We start from the raw sequence: 23,997 nt of genomic DNA on the forward strand, positions 1-23,997 counted from the left end.
CTCTACAGCACTGGAGGGCAGGCAGCTATTTATTGTTTGTTTGTTTGTTTGTTTTTGTTTGTTTAATAATCCCCCTTTCCTCTCCTCACCACAACCCGTAGCGTGGGTTGGGCTGAGAGATGGTAGGTGACTGGCCCAACATCGGGCTTCATGGCTGGGTGGGGATTTGGACCCTGGTCTCCCAGGCCCTAGGCCAACACCCGATCCCCTACACCACCACACTCACAGACCGCATATGTGTGTCTCAAGAGACAATGGAGCGTGCTTCCAGGGATGAGTTCAAACCATTGCATTAGTAGCAACAGTGGCACCTCCCCAAGGTGCAAGACAAAGTGATCCTCTCAGCCTCACTGATGGGGCCCAAGAAGAGCAAGATGTTTGGCACCAGCTTGGCTGCAGGAGCTGCTTAAAGGCGGCGTACGAGGCACCATTCAACTGACTTAGGGACTCCAGATTTGCGTAGGGTTTACTCCTGAGCCTTTTCTTCTCCCAAAGATGTTCTGCAAAGCAGCGGAGGTTTAGGATCAGTTTTCCTGCTTCTAGATTCCCAGGTTGATGAGTCCTACCTGCTCTTCACTGCTCTTGTCAGATGGAACATACAAGACAGGTAGGTGGTACTTGTTACTGAAACATATTTACATGAATTTGTATCTGAGACTGAGCAATGTTTACAGACTGGCTCTGATGCAGACATAATAATAATTTATTATTTATACCCCACCCACCTGGCTGGATTTCCCCAGCCACTCTGGACAGCTTCTTTGTGGGCTTCTGTTTAAGCAAACATTTACCTGCTGCTGTTATATTCAAGGTTACACTGAGTGCTGTTTAAAATAATTTGGAATGTATTATCTATATTGCACCATCTGTGCGCAAGACAACAAAGAGCTGTCCTGACAGGCTCCTGCCCCACAGGAGACACAATCTAAAATAGACACAGGAAAACAGAAGAGAGAAATTGGAGGTATTGTAGGTAGGCATCCAAATATGAGCTTTCAATGGAGAGCCAGTGGCTTCACTTTCCCTGTTATAGCTCAACAAGCCTCTTATCAGCTCCAACTGATATGGCAGCTTAGACAGACCTGGACACTCTGGTCACCTCCCTTTAGGACTACAGTGCACTGTAAGTAGAAACTACAGCTGGTTCAAAATAGGCCAGTATATTTATTAATTGGACGGAGCTGTTCAATCTTATGCCAGTACCTGATCAGCCACACTGGATGCCAGGCTGCTTCCAGGGCTGGTTGAAAGCCCTTAACAGCATAAAGGTTAGCCAGAACACCACATTCTCCTGCATACACTTACCCAAACCATAATATCCTCCTCAAAGCCCTTGTTCCATGTGCCAACACTCAAGTGAAGTGAGGCGCATGGCCCTCGCAAAGGGATCAGCACTTCAGCTACAGAATAGCCTCACATCTGGCATCTTCTTTGCTCTTTTCGGCACCAGATGAAGATCCTTTTATCCACCCAAGCCTTGTAAACAACTTACGCTTGGAAATAAAACAGATCTGTGCTCCTTTAACATTAGAGTTCTGCTTGTTTGATCGTCCAAGCTGCTAACTAGTTTTATTTTTCCTCCGCCGGAAAGTGAAGTTTATATGTTACAAGTTGCTGCATTTTTAATTACTGGGCTTTTTGTATTTTAACATCTCGTTCTTCATTCTGTGAGCTGTTTAGAGATCCCAACTGTGATAGAGTAAAAGAGAACTAAATTAAGCCAACAATGCATACAGCAGGAAAGAGCAGCAAAGAGACTTCAGCATCTGTGTTTATTGTCAAGACACAAAAACAAATACAGAGGAAAAAGGCAGACGAGCATACAATCTTTTTACCAGATCAGGCAAAAAAAAAAGGGGGGGGTGTCTTTGAAAGAAGCAATGCTTCCTGGCTACAATATTGCTTCATCACTATTTCAAACAGCCTTCACCAAGCAGGTGTTCAGTAGATCCTTGAGCCTAGATCTACTATCGGCGCCAGCCATGCTGTTTGGAGCTGATGAGAGTTGTCAGCCAAAATATCCAAAGGGCACACCATGTTGGCAAAGGCTGATGTAGGAAACTTATCTTCAGAAAGAGGAAGGGTCCTCCTGCAGCCATTAACTCAGCAGCTGCCCCACAGCCAGATGCTGACCCTGCTGAAGCACAGCATTTGGGTGCCAGTGAAAGTGAAGCCCCCGCATTAAAAAAAACAGGACACTGCAGTGGGTTTTTTCCTTTAGCAAGGAAGGTACTGGCATCCCTCGTCTCATGCTTCGCTTGATGCTCTAGAACCAACATGAAAAGCCCACCACCCAGGACCAGAGTACAGAAAGGCGCTTGGCATTGTTGGAGCAGCTTCTGGAGGTTCACACACTCCCCCAATTCTGCCTCATACCAAGGCTGAGCATTAGTCTGTCTAGGCTGGGGGGGGGGGGGGCAAGGAGTAGATCTCTGGCCGGTTTGGCAAGTGTTTGCTTCTCAATCCTTTAGCAATAGCAACAAATGCAAAAGGCTGCTTCACTACAAATTAGGCCACTGAATTCAAGAACACTTGGAGTTTGTGGGTCACAAGACCCAGCAGCTCACTTTTGTTACTAAATTCAAATTACTGCACTGTGCAGTGAGCAAAAGGCACCCTGTTCATAACAAGTGCACCCAGCTCTTAAAGCCACTAGTCTTCCACTTAGTGCAGGTGGTGAATCTTGGGGGGTCCAAATAAAACAAAATAGATCCTGGAAGCTTCAAGTCTGCCCACCCAATGAAGTGTTTCTCCAAAGCCTTAAAGCAGCATTTTGTTTTTAAAAAACTAGAGGTGCCAGGAATTGATCCAAGGCTTCCTGCATGCAAAGCATGTGTTCTCCCTAGGGCTGCCACACATCCAGGTCTTCCTGGACATTACCAGGATTTCAAAGGTGGAATTAATGTCTGGGGGGAATTTCCTAAAGGTGGTGCTTTGTCCTGCTGGATCTTAGGTAAGTCAATTGAAATTTCTCAGGGTTTTTGTGTTTTTGTAAAAAAAAAAAAAACTCAACTTTTGGGGTGTCCTGGTTTTTACTTTTTGAAATATGGCAACCCTAGTTCTACCATCGTTTGTGGAGGTTGCAACACTGATATAGAAGTAAACTGCACAACCCACTTGAGCCTTTGTGGCAGGTCTCACCCCTTAGGGATCCACTGTCACTAATCCAGAACTCTTACTGAAACAATGGGAAAAGCATGCCATCTTCTTCCTCCTTCCACTGCTCACTATCACAACTGCCACTTGAGGCAACCAGGGAGGCTCCCCCTTGATTACTCCTCCGGTTGCACAAAGATCTGTTGAGTCTTGGGCCTGAAGCTGCACCTCACCTTGGTGAGCTGCTGTCAGGTGCAGCCTGGTAATCCAAAACATGGCTTAGCACAAGGGTGTGCGCATGCAGGTTCTGCGAACCATTGTGCGCCTGCCTGGTCACGTTGCTGATGGGCTTTGCCCAGCTAAGCACACCCGGACAAACCATAAGCTGCAAACCATAGGGTAAACTGTGGTTACAGCTTGTGGTTAGCCAGGAGAGAGTTAAATCTGACAACACACTAAGCCAAACTATGGATTCACTCAGCACAGCACAGCAGCAACAGAATCAGAGAGGATCAAAGCTCTTCTTGCACAGCCTGCGTAACTGTGTTAAGCCATAGTTTGGCTTGCAAGACCAATACAGGCCAATACAGAATGCTGTTGTCTCATGTGACCACCACCAAGTGCCTCCCTAACCAATAAGAAATACATTCACTTGTTTATATTAAGGACCCTATAAAATTACAGCCTGTTTCTGAAAAGCAGCTTGTGACAGATAGCAGCAAGATTTAAAACACATCCCCAATGAGAAGAACACAAGCTCCCTGTGAGTTCCTCAGGCCGGTTCCCAAATATCCACTCGTTGCTTTTGAGCAACTTTACCAATCATTTATGAGCTAGGGAATACTTGTACTTCATATCCCAGCTCTGAAGGCTGTTAAAACAGTGAAAGTTTTTTTTTTTAAAAAAAAAACTTATTACGAGATCATGCTGCTTAGCACAGCAACTCTCAAAATCATCCTTGTAACTAAACTCCCCCCCCCCCCAAATGTGGCTTCTTCTTCTTTCCACAAAGGATCCATTTTTATAATGAAGTCAAGCTCACCACACTTCTGCCCTCAGAGGCTCCCTCATGAGAAGTGTTCCCTGCAGGTAGGGCAAGTAGGATCGGGTCAAAAGAGCAATCTAGCCCAGGATCCCTGCAGACAACATGGGCCAGAGACATTTGGGGGCAAGGTCACAATGTGCCTCCACCCCACAATTATTCAGGGCAGCGCACATGGTTTTTTTCTTTAAGGCTCTCCTGGAGTTCCCCCACTTCTCTCCTGTTTCCCCTTTAACTAGGACAAGTTTATGAACATAATATTTATTGCAGTTAATACAAAAGGTCAGTTGCATCAGAGATAGAGACAAGCCCATGTTTATCGCTAAATAGAAAAGGCTCCTGAAAAGCAATATAATTTGTTAACTAAATTGGGATGAGGTAACATGCAAACCAATAAGACACTTAGGCTCTCTCAAAATCCTGAGCTTTTCTTTTTAAGCATTGGCCTTTTCTGAGTTTTTGGCTTATTTGACTCCATCTTGGGGATCTTCTAAGCAGCTGGCTCATAACTTTTCACATTCCATTTTAAGCTTACGTGTTAAAAAAACAACAACCAGGTGTAGTGAATTATGATCTGGACAAACGTCAAAGCATTTTAAAGTTCCTTTCGAACTAGGGTTGAGCCAAAAGAGCAGAGGCAGGATTTGTGCTTGTTTTCAGCAGCATTGAAAAGCAAGTCCTGCCACCTCATGGTCCAGCTGTGTGCAGGGAAAGTAGCCTGTGTCCCACACGGCCAGATCCGGAAGTCCAGCCCTCCCTCTCAACTGGATTTCTTTGCTCTCACCCTTCAGATTTGGCCATCACCAGGTCCATTACATGATCCTTGATTGCCTGGCATTACTTGAGAAAAGAGATCATAGAGCCAGCTTTTAAAAAATGGTAACTAAGGAAGAAAATTAACATGCTAAAGGCAAGATGACCATTAACAGGTTTAGGGAAACATTTTTCTTTCTGCCCTTCCTTGCTCTCTCAAAGCTGAAATGAAGAATAGTTAGCACAACCCGAGTTCCAATACACCAAAGTGACTGAATGTCATTATAAAACTTTTGAAGTTGGAAGGGGTGCAAAGATGAAAATATGCGCAGTGTGACAGTGACCAGGCTCTCCCCACTTCACAGGGAAAGCACAGCTCATTTCTGTAAAGAATCATGCTCAACATTTGTGCAAGCAGATGCATCCTCCCTTCCACCAATGCACACCCCAAGGTACCTCTGCCTCAGGGGGGTCAGGCAGCCAAATTCACTGTAAATAATAAAGCCTTCAAGCATCAGTTTGCAGGTGAAAAACGGTCCTGATGCCAACGGGCCTTTCCTCCTGCCATGGAGAACCGTGGCAAAGGTTAAAATGATGACACCAATCTGACCATTAAAGGGGGGGGGCATCAGTAGGGAGGAAAGAGGGGACTTCTGAGTTGTATGGAGCATGTTCAGGGCTGGAGAGCGATGGAGGTCAGGTTCCCCAGAGAACTGGGAAGAGTCACCTTACATATATATATAAAGGAGGTAATAGCAGCAATAAATGTCAGCAGCATTTTGTCTAAAACAGTAATTCGCCAATAAGAAAATAAATCCCCACCCACCATCCTGTCTACCTTTCAGTTTTCACATCAGCTTCTCGGTGCTCTGGCATAGTGCACTGCCTTCCACATTACTCGGCAGATCAGGAAAACAACAGCAGCAAAGATGACTTTCAGGGAAGTGAGGCCACTAGGAGAGGCGGATTTAGGAAAATGCCTGCCCTGGGCGCCGAGCTGAGAGGGCTCCACAGCGGGTGCTTCAACAATGAGGAACAACAGAAGACGAGAGGTGGGGGCACCAAATTTTGGCATTGCACAGAGTGCCTCTGAAACGTTAGCCTCAAGTCTGCCACTGCTCCCAGTACTGATCTCTGGAACCACCAGCCACCAGGCTTCTGGTGGGACCTAGGAGGAAGAGGCATCACACAGCTGGCTAGCAAGGCTCAGAGGATGACTGGCAAGGGAGGCCCCTCAGCTGAGTTCCTGTCAATGGAGCAGCTAGTATTAAGAACAAAGGGATTTCCCCCCACCCAACCTCCATTAGCAGAGGCAGAGCAACCAGGGGAGGCTCCCCGCTTCGGAAAGAGGAAAGAACACAGAGGGGCTGCCTTTTAGTTGCTGTAGGAGTCAACTGCTTTGTAGCAACTGAATAAAAACGTACAGCAGTTTGTCCACTTAGGAAAGCCAGGAGGTCTCAATTTGGAGTGGGAGGGACAGGATTATAAGGCAGGCTGCCATTCATTTTAGGAGGGAGGGCATTCACATTTGTTTATTCTGCAGGGTGGTGTCTTTGTAAACTAGAGGAAAAATAAGAGTAAAGGTGTATTTGTGGGACATAAGGTAAGGATACCTTGGTTTCTTATAGATACAAGCTTCCCGGCTTCCCTTGCCAAGCTAGCTGGTTGGGGCTGATGGGAGCTGTAGTCCAAAACTGGAGGGCGCTAGGTTGCCAAAGACTGATCTACATGCTAGTTAAGGCATCCCAGTAAAACAATGTTAGCTAACCTGTGGCCCTCCATATACTGCTGGACTACAACTCCCATCATCCCCAACCACTGGCGAGTCTGGCTGGGGCTGACAAGAGTTGGAATACAACATCTGCAAAACTCAGCTTAGCCACCCCCTGCAGTAGAACATTCAGACCAAACAGCCTTGGTCAACATACCAGCGTTTCGACACCCACCCAACTACTCTGGTTTCCAGCCAGTCTCCACAGGGAACAGCAGAGGTTACCAAATCCAGATCTCAGTGGCTAAACGTCTCTCCCATCTACATAGAGCGATGTGATGAATGTTCACTTCACATTGCATGATCAAGGATATGTCTGTAAAGTCTCGTAGAAATGCCAGTGTTGAAAACTCACAGTTCAAAGCAGTCAAAGTAGAGCAGAGTGATATGGCTGCCTCCATCACTGGGGGCCCGCCACCAATCCAAAGGCTGCCATTAGAAGTATAAGATCCAGATGGACAGGAGTCCTCACAGCATGGCTTCTGGAAACTAGCTGCCTGCATAGGCAACCACCCATGCCAACAAAACCAATGGCCCTCCAGAAGGCAAAGGAGGAAGGATGCAACAGGACGCCTCCAAATCAGTAAAAGTGTTTCCGGCTCTGTTCCTGCCATTTGTTGTAGACTATAATTCCAATGACGATGGCAAACACGAGGGCAACCAACGAGAAGAAGACTATCAAGAAGAGAGCAAGGCCACTCATTGGTTCCATTGGAGTCTCTACTGCAAAGGATGGAAACACAGATCAGGCTCAGCTACCAAGAAATAGCCATGAACAACCTTGTGCCTCTTTGGCTGAATTCCTTGGCCAAACTTAGCTTCACGTCAAGAAAGGTTAGCAGAGGGAGTAGGCATGGAGGGCAGATTTAGTTTGTGGTTGACTATTCGCCAGAATACCTAGATGGGATCTAAATCTCAGATGTATTGTGCCTTTGAGTAACAGATTCTGGGAAGAGCAGCAGCAGGGGCTCATCTAGAGATCAAGGGCCCATCTAAGCTCAGTGCTTTCTACACCAGGGAAGGGGGTGCCTAACCGGTGGCCCTCTGGATGTTTCTCAACTTCCGCTCCCATCACCCCTGACCACTGGCCATGCTGGCTGGGGCTCATGGGAGTTGGAATCCAACCACATCTGGAGGGCCACAGCTCCCCACCTCTGGCTTTCACTTACTTGCACAGCAGTGGCTCTCCAGGGTTTAAGGCAAAATCTTTCCTGGGGATGCTGGGAACTGAAGCTGGGACTTTTTTCATGCAAGTCATGTGCTATGCCAGAGAATTGTGGCTCTTCCCCACAAACACCAGCCAAGTTGCTTCATCTTCCTAGTCCCAAGGAGTGTTGAATTACAAGTCAGGGAAGTGGCATCCATGCTGCAGACGCACATGTGAATTATCTGGACAACTCTTAAGTTAAGCCTTCAGGGACTTAACATCTGACCTTTGAAACTGACCTCCTTCTGTCAGTGTTGCAGACAAGGCCCATTGCTGCACAGGTAAGAATTAACTGTGTGATATCAGTATCTTAAGATCAAAAGAGCAGGACTCCTCTGCAAGCAACCAAAAGTCTGCATCCCTACAGCATCTCTTCCTGAAACTCCAGCCCTAAATCCCCACCCACCCACCCACACTTACTTCCAGGCAGTTTCATGTTCTCCACCACAGGTAAGAAGACTTCTTTGTCCCGCTTGTCCTCCTCCAGTGTCCGTTGAACAGTCAGTTGGTACAGCTTCAGGGAAATGATGTCATGGTTATCTGGGGCAAAAGAGGAATAGGGAGAAGGAAGAGTGTGAGCACAATAGGCAGGCAGGCAGGCACTCCCCTCACACCTGCTGAAATTCCCCCTTGCGTGGGAGGGAGCACAACCTCTACTGGTTGGCCAGGTAGCCTTCCCACTTGGCTCTCACACACATCTCAGGAATGGCTTGCAACCATTGTTCAAGAACTCTGTTTTGTCAATTCTATCTGGGGAAGAGTAGACAGATAGCTCTTCCCAAACTCCTCACAAATAGGAATGACTTTGCCCATCACTGACTGGAGGGAACTTTGTGGAACTAGGCTGCCTAAACAGACCCAACACCAGCGGCTGTGTGGCAGTCCTTTAAGCTGGACTTCATTAACATGCTCACAGAATGGCAAGAGCACACAACTGCACAGCAGATCCCTTCGGTCAACTCAGATCCACCCTCTCCTTCCCACTGTGCAATGGCAGTTGGCCCTGGGTGATGCAACCATCCTGGAGTTCTCCCCAAGTTCCATGCGCAGCCAGCCATTCCTTTAGATTAAAGAGGAACAACCAGCTCTGACTTATGGACAGGATTTGCATCTTCAGAGGAGAAGCTGTGCAGCCCTTAGGCCACTGGGGTGCAATGGGCAGACAGAGGTCACCACTAAGCAATTAATAACTTATAGAAACTTTGGTGAGACATGAGTAAAAAAAAGGGTGAATGAGCCCAGTTGGGAGCATGTAAGAGGCCATGTCTAAGTGAGAGGAACCCACACAAGGCACATGAGTGATGCCCATTTGAAAATGAGACCCATGAAAATACAGCAGGTATGTTTGCAAGTGCAAGGACTGTGAGCTCAGTTCTAATTCTGAAACTCAAGATGTTCCTAGGTGCAATTTTCTCTTAATTCTAAGTGCACATCTTTAGCCCCTGGCTACAGCTGATGCATCTGTGAGTTGTAATGTAGATCCCACAAGCCTGAAGTCTGCCCTCGCCTGGTCCAGAAAGACCAGGCATAGGCAAACTTGGCCCTCCAGATGTTTTGGGACTACAACTCCCATCATCCCTAGCTAACAGGACCAGTGATGAGGGATAATGGGAATTGTAGTCCCAAAACATCTGGTGGGCTAGGTTTGCCTATGCCTGAGAAAGACTAAAGATATTTTAGGCATCTACAAACAGAACTACAGGAAAACATGAGAGCCAGCAGCCATTTATGGGTTCACTTTTCCCTGAACTTCTTCATTTCTGCTTCTAGGAGATCTGGCTTTGGACTCTTGAAAAACACAGCAGCAGGAGGAGGATGCTTTCAGCCGGCCTTAAAAGCAGTACCCGACAGGTCCCCGGTGACAGAAGAGACCCCAAAGTAGTAGCCGCGTGGCAAGTGTACTCCTGGGATGTCAATGCAGTCTCTCCATTCATGCTTGCCATCGATATCAAGCAAGACCTGAAAAGAGAGAAGACTCAATCCAACCTACTCCTTTCTGAGGCCACACCTGAGGAATGCCGGTGGGAATGTGGAATGCAGCAGACAAAGTGCACAGAGAAAGACTCACCGTAAGCCTCCTCTTCACATAGCGGATCACCAGAAATGTGTCGTGGTTCAAGTTGCGCACCATTGCTGTGCATCCACCAAGTTCAGTGGGTCTGCCATCTCTGTCGTGGTCATAGGCGAGGGACCCATTGCTCACCATGGCAGAGACGTATGGGAACACCCGCTGGAAGGGAAGGGAGGAACTGCAGGTCAGCCGGCTATTTGCACACTGCTCTGTCAAAGGTCTGGTCACATCCAGTGGACAATGAGGGGAAACAGGCATGCAGGGAGCCAAGCAGGACAGAGACAGAACCCAGCATGAGCATTAGCAGGGCTGGGACCTACTCTGGACAAGCAAGCACAGATCAGCACAAACTACTCCTACGTCTGAGCAAAAGTTAAGGTCTAAAAAAGGGTTAGACAACAGCACTCACTCCCAAAGGAGGCAGTGATGGAGAAGAAAGCTATCAATGTCTACCAGCCATGATGCCCAAGTTCCGCCTCCACGTTCAGAGCCAGTAATGTTTCTGAATGCCCGTTGCTGGAAGTCACAGGAGAGTGCGCTCTTGTGCTCAGTTACTTGCAGGTTACCCACAGCCACAGCAGAAATAGGAGGGGCACACCCCAAATTCTGGAAGGGTGTGTTTTGATGCTCTCAAAACACATTGAGTCTCACCTAGCAAATAGGTACAAAACTAACTAATGTACAAAGATATAAAATGCCCACCACCAGCTTAAGCAACTGTAGCACAGCCTGAGCCAACAGGCTGCTCCACTTGACTAAACAATAGCCTGGAGACTTCCTGGTTACTGCAAGATGGCTACAGACGGAGAGTGCAGTTCTCCATGAATGTTTCGATTGTCGTGAGAGAACACAGGCCCTTTGCCAACCTCACGGGAGAACTTAACCGTGAGGCTTGTGCCCCATGAAATTCTTCTAAGAGATGCATCTTGCCCTTTTAGACTATACATTTCTAACCAGGCAACATCAGTGTATTACTTCCGATATCTGCATCAAGTGTTGTTAAGTACACCATCTTTCAGCACAAGCCTAGAAACATATAGACTATGGAACTGGGCACAGAATTCCATTTCTCAAAGCTTCAAGTTTTTTAAAATAATAATAATCCTCAAGTTTCTAAGCCATATGGTTTATTAAAAATATGCTTGAAAGCCTGCAAGAGCCCCACCCCACCCCCAGCCAGCATCAAGTCAGTCAAAAGCACAGATTCTGTTTCGCTGTTATGACTACTGGATAATCCACTGATAGACCTGCCCTCCTTTATGGATTTGCCTCAATTCCCTTTAAAGCCATCTAAAGCAGCGACCATCGCCACACTTTGAATACTGAGAGTTTCATAATTTTTAACAAAACACTTGTCTGTCCTAAAGCCACCATGCAAGGTCTTCTGCTAAAGGGAAGAGGTGAGAAGGAAGAAGTTTATAAACTCATGCATGGCACGAAGAAGGCAAACAGAAAAGTTTGCTCTCTCTCAAAACGCTAGAACTCATGGACCTCAATGAAGCTGAATGCTGGAAGACTCTGGATGGATAAAGTAAAGTCCTCCTTCACACAGAGCACCCTCGCTCCCACAAGAGGCAGTGATGGCCACCAAACTGGAAGGTTTTAAAAGAGGACTGGACAGATGCAAGGAGGAGGGGGCTCCTGATGCCTTCAAGGCCAGAGGCAGTCTGCTTCTGGAAGGCACGGGGGGGAGGAAGCTCTTGCACTCGGGTCCTGCTTGTGGGTTTCCTCAAGGCATCTGGTTGGCCACCGTGAGAACAGGATGCTGAACTAGATGGGCCACTGATCTGATCCAACAGGCTCTTATGTTCTTAAGCGGGCAAAAGACCTCTCCCTCTTCCCAGGCACTTTAGGTGACCATCATGAAGCCCTGTCTGCATCTTAGCACAGAAGGACCCTACTACGTATCTGCAAGGCAACTGTGTGCTGCCTAACAGTGGAAGTAGCTCTCGGATGGTCACAGTGTGTCACTTTTCATTTTTACTAGCCCAAGTTCATCTTGGACAATCGCCCCATCTACAGATTATGAACTGAAGCCTGAAATTTGTGGTTAGAGCTTGTGGTTTGCCCAAGGCCAGCTGAGGAGTCCGAGATTTGAACCCAGAGGTCCCTATGGTCCAAATGCATTAAACTGATGAGATTCACAAGAGAAGGCAGGGCAAAATATCCCAGTAACTACACATATTGCAAAGCCAGATCTGCAGGGAAAGGATGGAGAAGAATGGAAAGATAGAGGGTGGTCCAGTAAAACAGGCTGTAATTCAATAATGGTCACTCTGGTTCTAAGCACTGGAGTTTTCCGACCTGGGATATTGGCAGACATAAAACCCAAAAGCAGTAAGTGAGGCAGACTGGCAAAAAGAACGCTATAAGCTTGATGCAAGGCTAGGAGAGCATCTTCAAGTACCTGGTTTCCTGAGGAATACCTCTTCTTCTGGGCCTGAGAATCCAGAACAGTTATTGCAAAGCAAGGGAGAGAGGGAGGGAATGAAGCAAAAGACAGTCATCCAACAGACAGTTAAAGATTGACCTGTAAAACTACACACCACCACTCAGCCGTGACCAAGATCCACATTGGGGAAAGCCTTGGCAACTATTCATATTCCTGGGATTGATGGTCAGGGATATTTTGACACAAATCTAAAGAAACTCTCTAAAAGCGCAGGTGAGGAAATTTAACCACAAATGGGCTCAATGATATGAACTGAAGTACCCGACACTGCTAAGCAGGAATCCAGCTAAACCATGTGCTTGCATATATGCAATGGAAAGGGTTGTGTTTTTCAAACTGCAAATCCTGACATTAAAAAAGGACAGCTTTTAAATCCTGCCCAGCATACTTTATTTTTAAAATTCTTTTTATTAAATATCTTCTTGAATTACAAAAGTACATACATTGTTTGTTTTCAGATCTTGACGTCCTTTCTACAGATCAGTTATATTCGATGTGAGACTTTAATGTTGCACACAGTATCAAGATACTTCTTGACCCACAGAGCTTACCAGCCAAATGCTTCGTAAGCAGTGCCGCCATCCACCAGAAAGTCATATGCACCAGGTTCTTTGCACACTTGCCAGACAACCAGACAACGCGGAGGAGAAATCAACTGAATCAGATGGCCAAGGACACCTGTGGCCCTAGAGATCCACCTACAGTGATGGCTCCCTGTTGGACCAGCATTTCATCCAGAGAGGCGTCTTCACCTCCATCCACTGTTGGTCTCAGCTGGCAACAGGCAAGGCTGCTACTCCTGAATCTGGTGCAACTGGATCACTCTCCTCATTCCTAACTACAGGGAGGAACCAAAGTGACTCACCCTTCAAGGAGGCTCCCTGCTCCCTGCCTGAGGTATGCCTAGATCAGTAGCTCATGCAGAGGCAGAGCAGGTGAGGCTGTTCTGAGGCAGGCAAGTGACTTTACAATAAAACTCTCTTGCGCGTACAAGTAAAATGAGCCTTCTTTTTCAATGGGGGGGGGGAGGGGGTGCTTCACTTTCCCCACCCAAGTGTATGGCCAAGACCCTGGCCAAGACCATGGGGAGCGGGAAGAGAAGCTGAACTTCCTTTCATGGGAGGGCCCAGCAGGGTTACGACCAGAGGTTCAAGAATGGCTTTCACTGCCATTTAAGGTAAATTCAGAGCTCCACTGATGGGAGACATTTGAAAAGGGAATACAAAGAGCCCCCTCAGGTAGGCAAACAAAAGCAAAGCTCAAATGGTATTAGCAAACCTGAGCAAATATCGGCTTATTTGGAGAAAAAACTGCTCAGTATTTCCACAGCAAGGCCAACCAGATTTTTTTTTAAAAAAGGTCTGAAACTGCAGAGCCTCATTGTGCAGCAAGTCTGCTTGCCATTTGAAGAGGAGAGATCCAAAGTAAACATGGGAAGGGGTAGTTTTGTTGTCACAGAGCTGCTCTGCTCCACAATAAGGTGAGCCGCTACAGGGCATGCCACGTTCCATGCCAAGGATGGTCCATGGTACAAACCATTTGATTCTGGAAGCCATGTTCAGAGGTCTTGATTTAAAGTGACCTGTGGTGGACAGGGAATGGGAGAGACAGAGGGGAAGGGAGGGAGAGAAAGAGATGGAGACCTGCTCCAAGGCCTTGGAATGGGGTCATTAGTTCAACTGTATTACTGAACTTGGCCACCCTTGTTCTGAACAACCTTCCCCACTTCTGAACAACCTTTAGCACTTAAAAAACCAAAACCTTCATCCCATTGCAATGGACACCCCGGGACACTGAACAACAAGGATTGCCCCCCCCCCCTGCTTTCCCAGCTTTAACCACTGTTCCAAAGCCACCTTACCTCCTGCTGCTTTTCCTCATTTGGATAGGTGTCTACAAACACTCCCAGCCCTAGAAAGTTATCCTTGCTCCCGAAGACAGGCCCTAGAACAGATGTCAGTGTGTTCACCATCAAGCTTCCACCAGCTGCTGATTTCTAGCATTTTACTCCACCACTTGGTGGAGCAAGCAGAAGTTTGAGCTAAGCAGGCTTATTCCCCACAACCAAACTACAGAAGAGCTGGCTTCCCGTTTACACAACTTTTGGAAAGATTTATTAATGGATCCCCATTACGACACATTTCAACTTTATAGCTTATTTTGAAACAATGCAAATCTACAGCAGAGAAGTGCAAGGTTCTCGTGCCTGTATTCAATAGTCATCCATCTCCCAAATCAGCACATTTTGAAGCGAGTAATGGCTAACCCTGAAATGGACCCTGGAGCAATCCAACATTATTCTTGGTGGGTTTACCAGACTTTAGTCAAGTTTTGAGCAAGAGATACAAATTTAACTTCAAGGGGAAGTGCTTTCAGAGTGTAAAAGCACCCACATTCAAATGTTGCATCTCTTGCTTATGAATACAAGTACATTAATCAAGTGGGGGGGGGGAGCAGTAACCTAGTCATTCATGGACGTTGTTCTTGTAGAATAGCCATCTCCAGCTTGATGCCCTCCAGATGTTTTGGGCTACAGGCAGACCCAAAGATTTGGAAGGCACCAGGTTGGAGATGGCTATTGTGCAGCAACTCACACTTTAGGACTCTGGCCCACTGCCCAAAGTATGGTTCTTGAGAATGCAGGTCTGCCTCTCCCATTTAAAGCTACAGCTCAGTCAAACTGGTTTTAATTGAAAAAAATACCACCTTATCCCCCGAGTCAGGGGTTAGGAATAGGATCCAGCAGGCAGGCCAAACCCTTCTCTCTCCTTTACCTGCCAACCTGCCCACAGGCCAAGTTTGACAGATGGGCAGGGTCACTCCTCTGACATCACAACAATGTCAGGTGACCTATTTTTCCCTTTGTAGTTTGAAACCAAACCATGTGGTCAAAGGCACAGCCCTGTACTTTGCAAAGCCAACAATCAGCTGACCACTGTGTGCACAGTGCTTTGCAAGCCCTAACAATCAGATGAACGCAAAGTGCTGTTTAGGGGTTTTGCAGGTGCTACTGTTCAGGTGCCTGCAAACTCACTTTCAACTCAGCCGTGCCTTCACCTGCCATACACTCGACTTCATAGAAGCCATCAGATGCAAGGGAGGTTGGGCATGGCTTAGTCAAAGCAGCCTCAAAGGCCTAATGTGGAGACTGGGAGGGCCTAATAAGAGCTTCCCCACTGCCGTCCTAAGTGCCAACTTCCTGGCCTCTTCAGGGCTCTTCTACATTAACCTGTTTGAGAGAGACACAGTGTGAATGCATCCAGTTACTGAGGGCAGGAGAAGTGATCGGCATCCATTTATGGCCAAAACAAATTTATCATGTGGCATTAGGCAAAGCACAGGATCTCAGGGGTTGTCCTTCCTCACACTCTAGAGCCACTAGCCTAGAACCAAATGAGCAGACGTTGGTGTGGGAACCATTAATTATCTCCCAGTGCACTTTCAGTTGAATCCCCTGACACCACAATGAAAAAATCTGGAGAGATTCTTTGGGGTTCCCACTACATACTGGAGAGGCAACCTGCTTCCCAGTTATGTTCACAACTTAAACTAGTACTAGCTTGCCAACTTTAGCAGTGCAAAACAATTGCAGCCAAAAAACAGTAAGAAGGAATTTTATTATTTATTAATTATTATTATTATTATTATTATTATTATTATTATTATTATTATTACTCAAGATGGGGGTGGAGAGAATAAAGGAGCTGGGGTTTTAACTCAGCAGCTTTAAGTATATTGCCTTACAGCCACTATAAAAGAAGAAAACCTAAACTGGAAAAATGGTACTCCATTCAATAAAATTCTCAAGCCTTTGTTTGAGGTAGCTTTTAGCTCACTTCCCATCCATTACACAAGACAAGTCATCTCCCAGTGCAAATACACACACAAACCCCAATCCACAGCAAGCTGATCTGTGCTATCAGAATCTAGAGACGGGTGCAAAGCAGCCAGGTGGCTCACTGCTATGGATCTGCATCAATTCGGTCCCTTGAGCAGCGGCTTGTGGTTTGGCAATGCGCTCGAGAGAAAAGTCTTTTACCTGGCTGCATACGGTCCTTTGTGTACCAGATTGCAAAGCCATCTCCATTCAGATTCTTCTTTCCTTGCCCGTGGATTTTGAAGTGTACCTGCATCTCCCAGTCTCTCAAGTAACAAGGCTGCAAAAAGTGGAAAGGGGACAGGGAGAAGACAATGCATTTGTGATATCAGGGACTACTATTCCAACATCCGCCACACAAGCGCATGAGAAAAAAAAGGAGACTTTTGGTCACATTTCCACTACAAATTTAATTTGGTTTTAAAACCAGATTTGTTAAATGGCCTTCCACCAGGAACAAAAGTATTCCAAAAGCACTGTGAATGCTGTTATCAACCCTTAGTTTTAATATACTTTGAATGCATCTACTTTGCATGCAGAAGGTGCCAGGTTTAATCTCTGCCATCCCCAGGTAAGGCAGGAAGAGGACCTCATCTTAAACCCTGGGCAGTGGGCAATACTGAACTAGACACTCTGTGCAAGGAAGCTCCCCATGTTCCATAGCACAAAAGGACAAGCCCCTGCCCTGAGAGGCTTACCATCTAAATTTGGCATAGGACAGTGATGTGGATTTTCCAGAGCATTGTGAATTAAAATTTCAACTGGAAAATTTCACTATGCAAGCTGGGGTAATTTGCTTTGGAATTTTTTCTGATGCCCTACAGACTGATCTAATTAAGTGTGTTTGTTGACTAAATGCAAGTAAAACAAAGCTTTAAAAAAGAAACAATATTTTTTGTTAAAAATAAAAAAGCACTGGAAAATTTTGCATGGAGAAATTTACACTAGGGCTAGGCAATATTTGGTTTTCAACCTCATGACATATCAACAGCTAAACATCGTGATATACTGACGTATCACAATGTCTGAAATAAGGATGGAGCTATGAAGAGACATTGGCTGGCTTCACAGTTTTTCCCACATTGTGACTTTTGCATAGCGTTCACACACCTTGATTTACGATAAATTGCTGGGTCAAAAATTATGAAACCGATTTTATTATTATTAACTTTAATTAAATTTATCTATCACCCTATACCCACATGTCTCAGAATGGTTCACAGGATAAAATCAGAATATACAACCACAAAATACTTAAAATAAAACTCAAACCGCCTCCCCCCCCCCCCCAATATCATGATATGGACTTAAAATCAGTTTTGGCCGATGTATCTATATATCATCCAGCCCTAATTTCCACCCCACCCCACTGCCCAGGGTTAAAAGAAGGAAGAGAGAGGTGGTGAGATTTCTAGAAGCAGGAAAATGGCACGGCATCCCACTTTTATTCCAAGAGACCTTGGAAGGGGAAAGGGCACATCCTTAGTCCCCTTGCACAAATCCAGCCCAGGGCCCCATGCTGTTTGTGGTGAGCCATGACAGCTCAAAGGAGTTTTAAGGCTATAACCCAACATACACAGGCAGCTCAAGAGGAAGTTTTAGCAGGGCTTATTTCTGAGTAAAGGTGAATGAGGTTGGCTTGGGAATCTGTAGCACAGATGAAGAACAATGCAGCTGAAAAGTGTGTACTGTGCAGGGAGGGTGAAGAATTCAGTATTCAGAATGGCGTCCCCTTTGTTGTGTGCTACCCTCCTTAGTTTAAGAAGGGAAACAGAAATGGACCTCAGCCCTGATGCTGTTCTCCCCTAAATATTTCTCTGTTGTATTTCCGAAAAGAAACAAACACCAAAAAATTGAGGGAGAAAGAAAGTTCCCATCAACCTATAGAAACTGCCAATTTTGTGAAGATGCAAGAACAGATAAGGCATTCATTGTTTAGGCTACTCATTTGGAGAAAATAAGAATCCAGTAAGCAGGGAGGGAAAGGCTTTTCTAAACCAGAAGGAACAAGGTCCTTTTATTTACTTCTCAAGCTACCGATGCGCAAGAGCCCAACAAAGCAGCTGCTAACTGCAGGCTGGCAACTTTGGCTCCAATTTGGACAGTAGTATTCCCTTAACACGCCACGCCCAGCTCCACCTTGTCAGCACTGATTGGAAGCCATCAAGCAGGGTCCTGGACCTGGTCCGATTTCGCACAGCTCTGAAGTCTGTTGAAGCACTTGAATACGCACAAGCGGAATTATAAAGGAGTTCAACTGTCCCCATTACGTCTACTGAAAGGAAAGGTAGAACTTAGAAGCAGGCTGCAGAAATCCACCTCAGCAGAAACAAGCATCAACCTTTACAAAACGCAAACAGCAAAGAAGAGTGCTTTCGGGATTCCTCTTGCCAATGATTCCCTTGCCAACTGAGTGCCAAGGAAATTAATCCCAGCTGGTGTTATTAAGATATGGGGAGCTGCACACAGGCATAACAACAGAGCAAAATGGCGTCAGTTTAAGGAAAAGGGGGACCGTTCCCAAGAGAAGAAAGTTTCCCAAGTGGAAAGACTTCAGGATCTGACTAGCCCTGTGCCTTGATAGTCAACTCCACAAACAGCTGACAACCTACTACTGTCAAGTTATGAACCTTACTGCCACTAAAATGCAGTATTAAGGCAGCCAGCTGATAAAATGCCTGAAAATTTCTACACTGAATCTGGCCAGTGCCAATGTTTTGCTGAACCTCTGGGACAGCAGAAAGAAAAAAGGGAGTTGGCCAAACATAACACACAAATGATGAAACCCAGTCTGCTTTTGGATAGTATGAATAAACACTGAGATTCTAACAATTTCTGATGTCTGCAAAGTCCAGGTCATTTAATACCTTAATGGGTCAATATTCACTATCACATTTACTGAAGTAAGAACAAAAGAAGGGTCTTGCTGGATCAGAACCAATGCCCTTCTAATCTTGCATCATTTCCAGAAGCATTCAGATAGATTTCCCCAGGAAGCTGAAAAGCAGAGGCTCTGGATATTAGGAAATCATTCATATTATGATACAACCTACACCCTGCCCAAATCTCCTCCTCAACATAACTAGTACAGGTAGCCATGCAGTGGAGAGGGAGCACACCTCCAGGAATTTTCAGAACAGGGGCAATAACATCTGCTGGAGCAAGAGGGTAAATGATGGACCCCCCCCCCCTTTGCCTTGGCAAGTGAATGAAGTAATAACAAGGCTTTCAAGTTCTGAAATTGTTTGTGAAGATTAGCATAAAGGAAGTTGGAGAAAAAAGAAAATAATCAAATAGAGGGTGGGTGCTGCTTGACTTTTCTTTGCTGATGTTCCTATTTCATTCTAGCACTTTTTGTTTGCAACATTTTTACAAAATGGTTTGAATTCCTATGGTTTGTTTCCTCCAGAGATGCCATGTTCAGTCAGCATGCTAAGCTAAACTACGGCTTAGCTCATGCTTGATCTTTATCTTAAATTATATTCTTTGGGCAGAAACAAGCAATTAATAGAGATTCAGAAACACATCTTTGTCTTAAGCAGTGTTAGAAACTGGGATAGAAAAGCTAGGAGCCAAAACAGAATGTCTAGGTGCTATTTGGGGTTGGCAACACTTTTTATTTATCATTTTGATAAGCATGAAGTAATACACAATTCACATAAGTGACATATTGTGTGAACAAACACCGGCTCCCTTGGCCTGAAAGTGAGATGAGCGCCACAACCCCATAGTCGCCTTTGACTGGACTTAACCGTCCCTGGGTCCGATACGTTTTACCTTTCAACATAAATTGTTAATACGTATTTAATTTGGTATTTACAATAAAAAATATTGGTACCATACTTCGCATTTCAAAACACTCTACTCTTTATTGTTAAACTCCTTAACATATTGTCTGTCTTTAACATATACTTTTAGGCTTCAAAGCACATAAATTTCCATAATCCTTGAGTGTCAGCCAGGGACAAAAAACGGCAAACATGTAGCAAAAAGGTTGCATTTAAAAAATATCCAAGGTGTTGCACAGCAATTAAAAACCATACAATAACCTAGCTGTGTGCAAAGCATTAAAAAAAAACCAAGCAAAACAAACCTAAGCAGAAGGAGCTACCTAAAAGCACTGGAAATTACACTAACATTCTAAGCAGCAAAGAAAAATGTTTTAGCAAGATGAGGGGCCAACCAAAATAATCTCAGAGATATTTCACAGAGTTGGTGCCACTGCTGAAGGTCTTCAATGAGCCTTCCCTAGAATTGCCTGTTCCCTGAGAGCATTTCTTTCTGCCAGCAACTTGCAGCTCCCCCCCCCCCCCCCCGCTTTGTATTCTTCCATTTCAGTGACTAATATTGCACTGGCAAAACCAATATAGTAAACAAGGAGACAAAGGTCACAACTCTATGTTTTAAGACTGTGGGGAGAATAGCCTGGCTTGTGACCAGGTGAAGATGCCTGAGCACCACAATGGTACCTGTCATCTCCACTACCTAGAGATGCAGGCCGGGGAATCATTGAATCTTGACTGTTTCACACACTAATACCACATCCTGTAGAATTCTATCTGTTACATTTTATCTGCACAATCAGAATGAATTTCAGGAACCAATGCTTTTTCTGTGCAGCCTGAACAGGAGCAAGGAACAATGTTACAGTATAGTTAACTGTTGTTGCAGTTTGTCTCCCCTTACCCCACCCCACTGCCCTGCTCACAGTTGTGAAGAACATTCTTATGTTATGAATGGTCTGTGTCACCATTAAGAAAAGAGGTTGGAATATGTGGACTGTCCCTGGATAAGGTGACTTTTCTTCTCAAAGTCATTTCTTCTAAAAGCCTTAGCTCAAGGATGTCATCTGAACTAGCCAGATGTTTAACTGAGAATCACTCAGTCAGTCCATCATTTGAAAAATAAGACTTTAGAGCTGCCTTACCCAAAAATGGCAACTAGACTTCCGTTCTGGTGACTGCAACCCTGGTTTCAGGAGCTATTTGGCAACGCAACGTTCCTAATGCTGCTCTTGTGTTGTCATGGGCATCTGATGCTAGCTTTTTTGGTTTTAAAATACCAGTTTACTGAAGCAGCCATGGAGATTGGCACATCAGTCAGCAAGCCCAGCACCAGAAAAGCATTATGATCGCTGAAGGTGGTTTTACTGCTTGGAAGCTCACTTTTAAAGTCATCTCTGATCTTGAAAATAAACATGAGCCACACAGTAACTTCTTCAATATACAGCTCTGGTACAAAGAGAACTTTGTAACCAACGCAACTTGGCTTTGAAACATAGTTCGTTTCACATCTAATTTTGCCTGCACTCCATAATATTTTTCAGCACATCAGACACTCTAAATATTAATCCTCACAGGATTTCATTATCATACTATGAATTGCCTCACCTTTCACTGCTTTATTTTCAGATAGGATAACATCAACAGAAGAACTTACAAGGCAATTATTTCTGGTGTAATGAAGCCCTAGAGCCCACCGGCAGACAATTAGAGGAAAATAAGCCTTACCACCCTGTTCCAGAGAGCGCCCTGCTTGCTCTGAATATCTGGAGTGAGACGAACAAACTGGGTCATCACCATCGCATTGCCCATAAGTTCCCACAGAGAGGAGCTGGCTGATCCTACACCTGAAAAAGTGAGGAGCAGAGCATTTAAGCTATAATCCTAAAAACAGCTATTTCATCACAGCTTAGTACAACCAAGAAACAAAAGCAACAATGAATCTGCAACTGAAAGGATACAGAGACAGCACCCAACTTGTTTTCTCAGTGACTGGGGACAGCACCTCATTATGTTTTCCCATACAGGTGAATGGTTGACAGTCACTTCTACTGGGAGAAGTGCATTAATTCACTTGAGGGCAATTAACCCAGCAAGAGTAAGAATGTTGCTTGCCCCGATCTGGTGGCCCAGGCCTTGCTGGTGGAGATGCTATAGAACGTGCCATGAGGCTCTGTGCACAGAAATACACTACAACCACCACCGACGTGCCCCAATCATACCAGCATAAAAGCCCACCCAGTCACAGGGAGAGGCACTCTGCTGGTCAGCTTATTTTTTGTATCATTCCTTAAATCTGTATACCACCCTTCATCTGTAGATCTCAGGGCAGTTCGGAGCACAAAAATACAAGCCAAAAACACAAAATACATAACAAAAGCAAGAAGAAGAGTTCACTGCATACAGGCAGAACTTCAATCACACCCAACATTTCTGAAGGGTTTTGCACAAGGAAGAAGGCTTCACTTGTTGTATTCAGAACTTAAATATAGCTGCAACAGCGTCCTTTCCATCTAGTCTCATAGGCACACAAACATTGGGACGCACAGCCTACTCCACAAGGGTACTCGCCCCCCCCCCCCTTCTGTCCCTTAGATAGCTGCACAGAGCAGAAGCGGAGCAGCTTTGCATTCCCACTAGGTGCCTTTCAGAGGAAAGGTTTCCACCTGTTGGGTTTCTTATGTACATGAGGCTGCTCGGGGCAAAGGGGCAGCCCAAACAGGCAGCCCCACCTTTTCCTTCCATGAGCCCCCCCTTGGGCCTAGAGACAATCTCTCCCTCCCCAAAGCGGGGCATCACCTCCTCCCCCAAGCAGCCCCACGGAACATCTGCACAGCTGGCCAGCACCCAACAGGTGAAGCACTTCCTGCCCAGAAATGCACCATTCAGCCTTCAGTGCCTACATCGCTTTTGAGCAGCTGCCTTGCAGGCAGACATCCAACGGGGGAAGCGCCCCCCCCTGTGATATGGGGGGGGGGGAAGCCCAGCGAGGGAGCCTTGCAGAAGCTGCACCGGGAGGATTCCTGCCTGCCTGCCGTGAGGAGGGCGCAGCTCACCCTGGTAAGGCTTGGTGAGGGAGTGCTCCCGCTTCAGGTGCTCCTCCATCTGCTCGGCCCGGGACCCCGGAAGCAGCAGCAGCAGCAGCAGGAGGAGCAGCCCTGCGGGGCCCCGGCCGCCTCTCCACGGTCGCCCCGCCGCCGCTGCCGCCGCCATCTTCCCCCGTCCTCCGGCCCCGGCGGGCTCTTTAAGCACAGCCCCGCCCCCCGTCTCCTCCCACGGCCAGTAACGGACGCCGCTTTCATTGGCTCTCCCTTTAGGTGCCGCCCACTTCCGCGTCGTGCGCGCCAGTCTGTTGGCTGGAGTGCACGCCCGTTTCCTTAACCGGCAGAGAGACGAGGTTCTGGGCAGCTTCGCCGGAGGCTTTATCCGCGGAGGAGTCTGGGAAATGTAGTCTGTGGCTCCTGCTGAAGCCCGGGTTCGGAGGCTTCCGGGAAGGATGCTCAGCGCGGTTCTGCTCCGCTAGATGTCTCCAGAGGTTTTTAATGGGCAGGTCCACGCCATGCAGTTCAAGCGAATTCGATGCACATTTAAAGGACAAGGCCTCCCCATTCCCCCCCCCCCGCCATAATCCTGGGAGCTGCAGTTTGGGCTGGGAATTGTAGCTCAGCGAGGAAGAAATTGCAGCGCCCAGGCTCCTGGCGGGGAAGGCACGTGCTCTCAATGTGCTTTCAGTGTATGAAGTGCGCTGCTCCTTAGAAATTGCTCTATAACGACCAGATAGAGGACTTTTATCTCTTGAGCAGACATGGGTATAAAATTGCAGGGTGCAGCAGATCACTTCCCCTGGCTTGCCGGACCAGATCTTGCCCACAGGCATTAAGTTACCCCCAGCCCAGCCCTGCTGGACCCAGTTCTTTGGTGTCAGCCTTCCTCCTCCTAGCCTTCG

General features: G+C 46.3%; 1 protein-coding gene across 4 annotated transcripts; it reads right to left on the reverse strand.

Annotated features, from left to right (window-relative positions):
* Positions 1-1,753: 1,753 nt before the first annotated feature.
* On the reverse strand, positions 1,754-23,289 carry LMAN2L (lectin, mannose binding 2 like). Of its 4 annotated transcripts, none has more exons than XM_028741049.2 (9): positions 23,108-23,289; positions 21,780-21,898; positions 16,432-16,549; positions 14,254-14,336; positions 12,348-12,380; positions 9,938-10,099; positions 9,714-9,828; positions 8,290-8,409; positions 1,754-7,385 (listed from the first exon to the last, which is right to left on the reverse strand). In XM_028741049.2, exons 1-9 carry the CDS (start codon positions 23,262-23,264, stop codon positions 7,243-7,245), a joined length of 1,050 nt encoding a protein of 349 aa, XP_028596882.2. In that variant the 5' UTR covers positions 23,265-23,289; the 3' UTR covers positions 1,754-7,242. The 4 variants fall into 4 exon arrangements, with proteins under 4 accessions (XP_028596882.2, XP_028596884.1, XP_028596883.2 ...); XM_028741051.2 differs by lacking the exon at positions 23,108-23,289 and adding an exon at positions 18,409-18,544 and having other exon boundaries at positions 21,780-21,878; XM_028741050.2 differs by lacking the exon at positions 12,348-12,380.
* Between the last annotated feature and the right edge of the window lie 708 nt (positions 23,290-23,997).

Source organism: Podarcis muralis, chromosome 7 (genome assembly GCF_964188315.1).
Source record: "Podarcis muralis chromosome 7, rPodMur119.hap1.1, whole genome shotgun sequence".
Taxonomy (NCBI): Eukaryota; Metazoa; Chordata; class Lepidosauria; order Squamata; family Lacertidae; genus Podarcis; species Podarcis muralis.